At 40.4% G+C, this 11,992-nt stretch overlaps 1 protein-coding gene across 1 annotated transcript in view; it reads left to right on the top strand.

Moving 5' to 3' along the window:
• Window positions 1-318: 318 nt before the first annotated feature.
• The window catches only part of sh3tc1 (SH3 domain and tetratricopeptide repeats 1), a 38,319-nt gene continuing 26,645 nt past the window's right edge, over window positions 319-11,992 (top strand). The window contains exons 1-4 of the mRNA XM_084344593.1: window positions 319-386; window positions 2,167-2,341; window positions 3,745-3,798; window positions 7,878-8,008. Coding sequence (XP_084200719.1) covers window positions 2,260-2,341; window positions 3,745-3,798; window positions 7,878-8,008 — 267 coding nt within the window. The 5' untranslated portion in view covers window positions 319-386; window positions 2,167-2,259. The remainder of the gene's footprint in view (window positions 387-2,166; window positions 2,342-3,744; window positions 3,799-7,877; window positions 8,009-11,992) is intronic.

Raw genomic sequence — 11,992 nt, 5'->3', positions numbered from 1 at the left:
AGACAGTAGCAAGGTCTATAAATGAGGCCCCTGACTGTGGACACAGCCTTTATAAGTGGTCCTACATTTTCTGGTTTTCACACTTTTATTATTTTATTAATATGAGCATGAACACAGACTGTGCATCTTTTTTATTGTCAAAATAATAAAGATGCTTTGTAAATTTAAATCTTACTTTCTAGTTTTTTCAGCTGTCTACTTCTCAAATTATTTGTAATTAGAGCCTTGAGTCAGGCTCATTAATAGTTCAGTCTAACCACACACAGCCTACTGATGTGTTGGATAACGCTGCTCCTCTGCCCATTTGCAGCACCCCCTCCCACAAAATGGTTCCAACATTCCTGGGCTTGGATGCTGAAAAAACAAATCAGTTGATGCAGCTTCAGGTAAATGATCAACTTGTAAAATCACTGAAAGGTAAACTTATCACAAGGTGCCTAAAAAGTCTGGAGTCAAAAGGAGAAAAAATCAAAGATCAAATTTTCAGACACACAGACAGACACACACGCACACACACACACACACACACACACACACACACACACACACACACACACACACACACACACACACCGACACACACACACACACACACACACACACACACACACACACACACACCGACACACACATGCAAGTTTATGCACTTTACACTACATGGTCATCTGACAACTACTGTGCATGGAGTAAAAGTGTAATAAAATGATTAAACATGTCATAAAACAAGTAGGAGTATCATATGACACTAGCTTTTTCAGACACCTTGCAGGATGTGTATTACTTAATTGCTGAGCCATCACATGTCTTGTGATTCCTTCCCTGTGACTGTGTGTTTGCTGCTGTTATAAATTCCTGAGTGTTGCTTCAGTTTTAGAAAAAAAAGTACCTCTGCTGCCTGGCTGCCAGAGGAACTGACTAGAGGAAAGGAAATGCTGAGTCTTTTCCTGGGATGAACACACACACTACCAAACAGGGAGGGAAACTTTGAGCAGAAAGTTTAGGCTAGAAGGAACGTATGTCTGCAAGAAAATAGGAGAGGAAATAAATCTAGCTGGTGCTTATATAAGACAGTTATTCAGATTTAGGCCTGTGCCATGGAAGGAGCTATATTTGTTCAGTGATTGATTATTAACGTAGTAGAAACTTGTCTCACAAAAACTAAAAAATGGATCTCGTTATTTATTTGATGGAAACACAACATGTAGCATCATTGTAAAAATATAGAAGAAGCACTAACTCAAATGGAATCAACGTGAGGTTTAGGCCAGTCAGTGCCTCAGGCATGTCAGTAAAGGGTTTCAGTCAAGTTACAAATGCAACTTCAAATTAAGAGCATAATATCTGTATTGTAATTGTGTAAGGCCTACATGTTCTATTTCACTATGGCACACCAGTTTTAGAAATGCTGAATTAATAACTTCCTATGAATGAATACATATAGTGATGTGAATAAGTCAATAGAATAACAAAAATTAACTTGATAATAATAGACACCTAAATACCAACTTCCTACAATGCAAACTCCTGATCAAAATATTGATCCACTTTTACAGTTTGGATAAAATTCTGGTGTGTAAATTTACAGCATTTAGCAGACGCGTTTTGTCCAAAGTGACTTACAGTAATTCATACACTGATGGCGGTGGCTGCCGTCAGGAGCAGTTTTCAGGGTTCAGTATCTTGCCCAAGGACACTTTGACATGCAGACCAGGGGAATCGAAACAGCAACCTTACGATAACAATATCCAGGCTCTACCCCTGAGCCACAGCCGCTTTAGATACATAAAATAACAACAACAGCAACAATAATAATAATAACTGTTGTTATTATTATTATTATTATTATTATTATAATGAAATAAACTGTTATAACGAGCTTTAGCCTACATTAAATTACAAAATATAACATCTTGTCTGGGCTACATATTAAAACACTCTCCTTCTCAAAAATAGTCTGCAAATTTGTGAATTTGATGGAATCTTTGCCAAAGACAGGAATCTGACCTCAATGTGAACATGAATTACTTCGAAGACATTTCAAATTTATCAGAGAAGTTTTAAGGTTTTTGAGACATTTATTTTGAAAAGACACACCGGGACATTTTGGTGTGGTCAGCTTGACATCATTGACTCTTTTACTGGAAGAAGTTAAGTTGCCCTTTTCAGTTTGTCATGTGATTGTGCGGTGTTGACTGATCACCGGGGGAAGAGGACACTGTGTGGTTGTGTTGGACATGTCAGCCGGGTCGGACCGAGACGATGGCAGCCGCGGGTCCCGAAGGAAAATCTATGCAGACGGCCAGCAGCACCGGGAGGCTGCGGTGGAGTTCAACAGCAGTGGGTATGTGTTGTTATTGGTACTATATACTAAATACTTCTACAGAAGGAATTTCCGAGCCAGAGCCATATGATGCAATTAGTGTACCAAATTATTAGGATAAAGTCGCCATGTAGGCTAATATTACACTTGCCAAGACTGTTTAAAAAGGTCGGTGTCCTTTTCTATCAAGGTCTGAAACTGAAAATAAAAAAACAAATGAAATATATAAATTATAAATATAAATTGCTCAGTAAATATGGCATTAAATGAAACACAAATAATTATAAACAATAGACAATAATTAATTTGTAAAATGTGACATAAATGAATGTTTGTGTTTTTTCATTAGCATCTCTAGGCAATTTATCTAGCCACCTTTCTATTATTTCCCCCATTTATTTAGAATCCCATTTCATTTTCCAATTCATTTATTGATTTCTGTATTTATTTTCTGTATTATTTCCCTTTGCACTTTTATTTCCATAAACTTATTTATTCCTGTATTGTAAATTTTCTTTATCCATTTCTGCTTCATTATACAAAAAAGATTGTGTCAATCAAAGTACCTCATGGGGTCAACTTTTCACTTGTTGGTTTATCAACATCAGAGTTATCAGAGTTCACTGGTGACCAGGCTAACTATGGGCCTTCAGCAAACTATCTTGGTAGTCTCAGTAGTCCTAGTATAGTGGGCATGTGTCTATTGTTTGTCCAACCTACTCCACACTGACGCGGGTCCCGCAAAGTATGACGTTTCAATAGCTTGGATGATACTGATATGGGGCACATAATACAATGAATTTACTGTTTATCTGACCACAAATTAGATCCCGCCTGAGCTGAGTGCCCCTGGGGGCTAGGTCTCACAGATTACTGTACAGGCTCTGCCCCAACATTACCTTTACTACATTCTGCATTCAAATTACCTGGTGGACGGATAGCTTTAGTTGTCACTAAAGTAATAGCACTTCCAGTGCTATAGGATACTGCAATCGCCAATCAATATCAAAGACAAATCACCTTTTTGCTTCATGTTTTAACAGGAAACATGTAAATAAGCAGGATTGAAAAGATGTGATGTCACAAATCCTGCTGGGTAAATCAATAGAATGTCAAATAGATAGAATTTGAAGCTGGGACAAGCACTGAGCTGGTACTTTCTTCACTCTGAGTCAACCCTATGGTCTGGGAATTGAACAGGCATTCTTCTGGTTATTACTCTGGCACCATATTGAAAAGAAATTAATTGTCTCTTGTGTTGACGAAAAAGGGGGCAGTAGGTTCTGTTTGGGGGCTTTTCTCTTTTACTCAATTTCCATTTGTAAATGACACATGAGCCAAAGGCCTATGAGTTAGAAGCCTGTGGTTACATGTATGACAACAATGCTTCTTCACATTTTTAATAGTGTGTGGTTTCTCTGTAGATGCTGCAAGTCTGAAGAGAACTCTGTCAACATGTGAGGAAAACGCCCCAACAGGTACATTTAGAGCAATGGTGGTTCTGACAAGCCGTTTTGTTTTTGTTGTTAGTCATGCCACTTGCTGCTAGCGTTATTTATGTATCCCACAGGCCCTACTTGGCCTGATTGGTTGCCTTTGTTAGTTGCATTCTCTTCACTTGACTCAAACTGTTAACGCATAGTGTAGAGTGGTTATGTCAGTTTTTCTTGCGGTTCTGATATGGTGGTGTATGAGGTGTAGTTCCTGATAAATTCCCCGACCTCTTCAGCCTCCCTCCTGTTTTCCTGCTGCTTCTCTTGGAATCACTCATTCTTAGGAGCAGCTCTATCTGCCATTGGTACTAGAAAAAATTCAGTTCACAATCCACTGTTTCAGCTCTGCTGCTGGTTCTTTGTTTTACAAACTGACCACAAGAAAAACACAGACATAACACATTAAATCCAGACAACTACTGAATACACAGTTCATAAATAGCTGACTAATTCTGGTTCTGTGTGGACACAGGAGGACAGCCAAGAACAGCAGTGGGCACGGGTCGGACTGATCTCCTTCCCTCTTGTTGTCCAACAGACTACCAGGGCCACCAAAAAGCTTTCATATTTATTCAATGCAGTCCAATGACTTGTTGGATGTATTTAGCATAGAGTACCAAGACCACAAAGCTGTTGAGGCTTTCAACATACAAAAACCATAGATGTAAACCAATTAAGAGGCGGAGTAGGGTGGTTCTTGCAAGAAAACCGATGGGGTCCAAATTAACGCTTGCTGTCATACTGCTGATGTTGGTCTGTTGCTTCAGCTATTCAGTCTAGACTGAAAAAATGTTGTGTGCAAGAAGTAGAAATGTGAGCGCAAGCATGTGATTTTTGAGTTCAAGCACACATTTTGAAAGAAAGCAGCAGACATCTCAGTGTGAGCGCAAAATGTGAGCATGAGGAGAATAAATCTGAGCATGAGAAGGAGCTGTGTCACTGAAAAGGAATGAAATCATGCTCTCAAACTGAAAATCTAAGCTCTTGAATAAAGATAGGATAATTCTTCCATAATGAATCCTAATGATTTTGATCAAACTCATTTAGCACCACCCACATCAGGCCAAAAAGCCTTCAAATGACAACCCATCAGCCTCAGCTGTACTTTGTGTCGTGTGCTGATTTACCAACTTAAGCATGCTGACACAAACAAAGATGGCCCAAGGTAAGAATACAGGGAAGGTTAATAATCCAAATGGACTGAAATCTTAAGCATGCCATGGAAATTATTGCTGAATTCCATTGCAATCATTAGATTATGATGATATGTTCAATCTTGCTTTTAGTAGTACATTATACTGACAACCTGAACCAGTTATAAGAGCAAACATCTGACCTCAGTGGGAAGTCATGTGCTCGAATTTGAAATGGTTTATACCTTGAACATGTGCGTTCCTCTGAAGTCACTTATTAATCTGTGAGTCAGTCACACAGGGTCATCATTAACTCAAATCACTGGATGAGTTTATTGGTAGCTGAGGTAGCTCAGTGTTGTGTGTGTGTGTGTGGGTTGGTCTTAGCTTTGAAATCTAACACTAACATCCATCTAAGATTTCTGACCATTAATCACACTGACCAAACAACAATAAAGCAATTTTTTGGTCAGAAATGTTGTGTATGTCATTAATGTTTATTTTTTTTATGAACTTTGCTTTTTTAGGGAAAGCCTTTTTTCCCCCCACTTTGCAGGTAGAATCATGTTTCAGAAATAGAACCTGAACTTCATTTTCTTTATGTATCCTCTCATAAAATTAATATTTTGAAAAACAATGTTTTTGCAAATTACTCGTGTAGATGCAGTTTACATTTAGGTTTTTTTAATTATCATTTTGATCTATATTTTACTGAACACTTCCTTAGATATAAGCAGTACTTTAAGTGGGCCGGTACGGAATGGTACGCAGTACTGTGACTGATTTTCTTGCGTACCAGCAGTTACTGCATACTGCCAGTATTCTTTTCTGCTCTCTATTTATCACGACAGTGGAGCAAAAGTGCTGCAAGGCATACCAAATTGCACCCGTTCCTTTCAGTGCCATGTTAACCAATTGGGCTATTCAGACAGGCTCACAGTTTGCTGTTATCGTTACGGCATCCGTTTCATCTATTCAATCTGTGTGGCACGAGTAGCAGGCAAGAAAACTCACTGATAATCTCATCTCAGAGATGAGCAAACCCACACACAGACACCAAGCTGAAACCCCTCCCCGCAGATCATCACACGGTCCTTTTAAGTTCATTGTTGCAAAAGAAGCAACTTCCTGCTTATCTAGGAACACAAAAAAGGCTACATGTAACAAATTGATGAGGTTGTTAAAGAGATCAGCTCTATGTGTGATTAGAAAAGAGCAGTGGAGCAGAATTAACCTTGTTTTTTTTCCACTTCAGGCACTGGGTATAAGCATGTGTATAAAGAGTGAAACAAGAACTTCGAGAACTTAAAACTTAAAAGTTACTTTCTCATGCAATGCAAAACTGACCAGAGGACTAAAAGGGTACTTAGTATTGTACCTTCATGAAGACACAGTAATGTTCAACAACTACAACAATAGTAAGAAAAAGAAGAAGAAGAATTAAAGGAACTTGGGGCAGGATTTGTGAAAAAATAAACATGCATTTTAAGTTTTTTAAGCATGCCATGGAAATTATTGCTGAATTCCATTGCAATCATTAGATTATGATGATATGTTCAATCTTGCTTTTAGTAGTACATTATACTGACAAACTGAACCAGTTATAAGAGCAAACATCTGAAGCGTTCAAAACCAAAAAGAATGAGCCCACCCACGTAACTCTCCATTGCCTTGAACAGGCTGTGTGCTGCATAATGTACTGCAATTCATGGTCCGAATTTCCCGCGCAGTCTTGCGGACGTGACGTCTGATGACGCTGACTGCGCGTCCTTGGATACGGGAAGAAGACAAGCGCAGTGGACCCAAACTAGTGTTTGGGTAGTAATGGATTCTGCTACGGTCAGCAAACGACCCACCACCACACAAAGTCCACTAAAAAGTCATACTAAGAAGAAAACAAAGGTTTTATCAGCGGCATGTCGTGAGTCTAAACGAAATTATGAGCAAAGCCGGGCTGGCACCCGAATACACATCGGATACGCATTCAACTAACGGAGGCAGCTTCAACTTGAATTGGAACTGAGAACAGATGCTGACGTGGCTCATTTCCTAGTAAAGAGGTAAGAAAACATTACAGGTCATGTTTAGAGCTTGATTTGAAAAATCATTTGAGATTGCCGAGGACTCGGAGTGACCCAACATGCAAAGTAGCATTAGCTGCAAACATGTAACTTAGTCCACCGCTGCGTAACACTGAATAGTTACAGACTGCGCATTTTCCACGGTCCTTTAGTCTGAAACCAAATAGTTAGAGATATGTCCCTTTATATATGGGACTGAGAGCCTAACCTGTTATCCGGGAGGTGACGTTAGCAGCTGGATGTAGCCACAGGCTTAAGGTTTGTTTGTCTCTGCATAGCAACATTAGCCGCTTACACACAGCAATCCCGTATCAGAGACGATATTTCAGACTGCATCAACCGTAATGGTAAATCGCCGCGCTTGTGTGTCGCTACACACAGCAAGCCGGCTGCTTCATGTGTGTAGGGGATAGGGCATAAGCTGCACTGCTGTGAAGAGTTCATGCGTGCTCCCTTGCCGGCTTGGCTGATGGCTGCATTGACCCTGATAGCCGCAACGGCTGTCGTGTCACTATTTCTTGATCCTGCCCCAAGTTCCTTTAAATCATTGACTTTGAAAACAGTCACAACTTCAAAAACTATTAATTTACATTCAGAAGATTAAAACAACATTATGTAGAAATTGGCATTTTGTGCAATTTGGCATCCTCCAAACAGGTTTGTAACAGTTTGTCAGACGTAGTGTAGGTGCTAACTACAAACGCAAGTCATTGCTTCATAGCAATGCTATTTCTTGAAAAACTGTATCTTGAGGTAAACCCTCTCAATGAAGTTACATACATAGTGCATAGTGGTAATTAAAGAACTCCAACCAAGATGCAAAAATAAACTCGATGCATTCTGTGTTCAGCCCTGCCCATGCTGTTGGATGTTGTCAGGGGTCCTGAGTGTCTTCCTGCAGACGAGGAGTTGCAGGAAATGCTGAGAGGGAAACTGCGCCTTCTGCAAGCTGACAGCACTGAGGTCAACGCTCTATTCATGGTACTGCTCATGACATGCATGCACGTACACACACACACACACACACACACACACTCATGTTCAAATTTTGTGTTGAACATGGTTATGATTAGGTAAAAGGATATTTAACAAATATATCATTAAAGTAGTTATAAGGCACAAGTTGGTAGTTTCATCCTTCATAGAAAATAATGGTTGTGGTAGACTTTGATTCATGTCACCACAGATTCCATGATTCCAGAAGTAACACATTTTCAAATCAGGAACAATGTAAGAAAATGTCAAGAGAAAACAAGCCGCTACTGCAAGATAATCCCCCTTCCACTTTCCAGCCGTACTGTCTGCTCAGCATTCATTTTTTCCCTTAGTATTGCTAAATACACAATGAACATGTGTGACAGATTCATCTCAGGAAATGATTGTTCAGAGAAGGACATTATTATTTCAGATAGATTCATTCCGGCCGCAATCAGACTCTTTAACGTCCTCAGCTAATGGCGTGTGCTCCTGCTACTGACAAGAACCTGTGCAATAATTCCTATCGATCTGTTTTATTAGTTATTTATTTTATTTATTGTCTTTTATCCAGTCTTTATCCAGTCTTTTATCTTTTATCCAGCTTTTATTATGTACTTACACTGTGATTTTATTCTATAGCTACATTCCTACATTTGTTCGTTCTCTTACATTGCACACTAGGCTGGCTTTGTATTGTAGTGTACTGTACTGCCTCATCTGTGTTTATTTATTTATTTTATTTTATTGTCCCGCTTTGTATGTACTGTTTTAACTGTCTGGATGAGCGAGAGACATCGGAATTTCCCTACTGGGATTAATTAAGTATCTATCTATCTATCTATCTATCTATCTATCTATCTATCTATCTATCTATCTATCTACTTCATTACATGATGAAACAAAAACCAGAGTGCTCACATAAATTAATATTTCTTGATAGGGGAGAGGAGCTAGCCACGCAATGGAGTACACGTTTTTTTGACAGCTCTGCAAACACTTGATTTAAAGCACAGTTTTTACCTATCTTTCCAACCTAAACTTTTTACAACATGCCGACTAACGATAAAACTGCAACCAGGCAGTCTGAGAAATCTGCATTGAAAAAGTTGGCACCAGTTTCAAGTTTGGACGAAGGAAACTTCGCTAGGCTAGCCAAAACCCACAAGGCTAAATCGACTAATAAACCTGCAGATACAGCGCCGGTCTCTATGACGTCAGCTAAGGCAAATTAACCCTCACAAGCATATCTGCTTCTCGCAATCACAAGCTTGAACAAAAGATGGTGCCGCAAGATCATCAGCCAGTTACAGCAACTCTGTCTTTTACTTTGTCATTCTAGTGTTTTTAGTGTGTTTAGATCATGTCTTTATTTTTTGTTTCTGCTGCACTGACCCACCTTGCAAGTGAGGAACCATGGATGGTCAGTTTGTAACATTAGCAGTCTGCATATTGCTATTTATCAGACTTTTAAAATCTTCAGCTGGAGAGCCATGCAGCCACGACTCCATTGTTTACACTCGCGATCAGCTTTTGGCTCTTGTCTATGTGGAGAAACCGGAGATCCCTGCGGCAATACGGAGAAGGAAAAAGAGGCTGCAGAGCTGGAGTGAAGCGTTGAGCAATGAAAAAACGGTATAGACCATGTTTACTGTCTGTCATCATGGGAAACGTCAGATCTCTCCCTAATAAGATGGAAGCACTAACGGCGCTGACCGGCTGCAGAGGGAGTATCGTGAGTGTAGCCTCATGTGCTTCACAGCAGACGTGGCTGAACGGACTTACTCCAGACTCACTGGTAACCCTGGAAGGCTTCAAGATCATAAGGGTGGACAGGAGAGCAGAGGAGTGCGGTAAGAGGAAAGGAGGGGGCATAGCTTTGTTTTTTAATGAGAGATGGTGTAACTGTTATGGCAACCCTGGACACATCAGTGTTAAAGAGCAGCGCTGCACTAGAGACATTGAGCTGCTCGCTGTTAGCATTCGGCCATACTATTTTCCAAGTGATTATGTAATTGTAACAACTGTTTACATCCCTCCCTCGGCCGATGCTGCTACAGCCTGTGAGCTCCTCCACACTGTTGTTTCTCAACTACAGACTCGGCACCCCCCAGTCCCTCCTCCTCATCTCTGGGGACTTTTACCATGCTCCCCTGTCCTCTACTCTCCCTTCCTTCACCCAGTATGTGAAATGTCACACCAGGGACAATAAAACCTTGGATTTACTGTATACAAACTTGAAGGAAGCACACACATCCTCCCCCCTCCCACCACTTGGTCGCTCAGATCACAACCTGGTCCATCTGCTACCTGACTACATACCTGTGGTAAATAAAAATCCGCCACAGAAAGGTCAGTGAAGGTTTGGTCTGAGGAGGCCAGTGAAAGGCTGAGGGACTGTTTTGACACCACAGACTGGGAAGCACTCTGCAGCCCACATTGGGAGGACATCAACAGCCTGACAGACTGCATCACAGACTACATACACTTCTTGTCACCTCCAATAGTTCTCCGATGATACTGCCATTGTTGGATGTGTGTCTGAGGGGAACGAACAGGAATATAGGGGGGTCATCAACGACTTTGTTAACTGGTGTGAATGCAACTACCTGCATATAAACACCAGTAAAACAAGGGAGATGGTGATCAACTTCCAGAGGAAGACACCACATACAAATACAAATACCTGGGTGTTCACCTTAACAATAAACTGAACTGGACTGATAACACGGATGCCCTGTACAAGAAGGGCCAAAGTCGCCTCCATCTGCTGAGGAGTCCGAGGTCCTTTGCTCTCCGACTACGGTCTGGGAGCCGAACTGGAAAGGTTAACAAGTTGGTCTCTAGTGTTTAACCAGTGTGCGAAATACCCGTCAATATTCGGGGGGGTCCCCATCTCCCAATTGTTGCGTAATACCGAAACACATTTTCTCAATATGCAGTAGGCCTATAACATTACAATATTTCATGGATGCAAGACAATCAGTCTATAGCATACATGACAACCAGGGGCGCCGCCAGGGATTTTGGGTCCCATGAAAAGAAATCTAATTGTATAGGCCGGCGAAAAAATTTGATGCTGTTTTATGTAAAACTATGCATTTTAATGATATTTTTGACTATCATCCCCATATTTGTGAAAAGAACAACATGACAGTTACTTGGTTACTGCTCACTCTCTCCCTTGTAGTCCCACATGCAGGTCTAATTTATCTCCACAACTGTAGACTCACAGGTGGTGGCGTTGGATTTGGGGTGAAAAATACATATATGGGGCTATATGGTCGTTGCGATTTAATCTTCTGATTTCCAGAAAATGTAAACATTTCTCTGATTGTATTGAGAGTTGTATTAAGTCACACAGTCTGCATGTGCATGTCTTTCTCCCTGGCTGTCTCTGAAACTGAGGGTCATGTAGTTCATGATGTTAAGCTTTGCTAGGTAATATTGATAGATAATGTTACATGACATTGTTGCTATGATGCCGATTAATTCAAGTTATGCAAAAATACATGCTCCAAGCTATCCTGGTTGACTGCCTCCAAAGCAACATACCAATATTAGTTTAAACCAGTCTTAAACAGTGTTAGCAAGCTGTGATACAGGGTTGGCATAACCTCTTAGCCTGCTTATAATACAACATATAGACCTTGATTATGAGACACCCCCCTTTTTCTCCTTTTGAAACATTTGTTTGAAGACTAAATCTTATTCTTATAAAGAAAAGAATTAAATCTGACTAGAATGCACCAGTTATAATAACACACTGAAAAAAAACAAGGTAACGTGCCTAGAACCGGGCCCTGTTCTAGGCATGGGCACCGGGGGGGCAGTGCCCCCCCAAATGCTACGACTGCCCCACCACCAAACCGACCCTGCTTCATTCCGAAAATCAAAAAAAAGAAAGAAAAGTATATTCAAATACATTATATTGTAATTTATTCCCATAAATGCTGCTCAGAGTAATCACAGTCCACAGCTCTTCTGCCA

This window comes from Pagrus pagrus, assembly GCF_965226575.1.
Source record: "Pagrus pagrus genome assembly, chromosome: 22".
Lineage (NCBI taxonomy): Eukaryota > Metazoa > Chordata > Actinopteri > Spariformes > Sparidae > Pagrus > Pagrus pagrus.
Note: the sequence above shows the minus strand (reverse complement) of the source record. Positions and strands in the feature narration are given on the sequence as shown.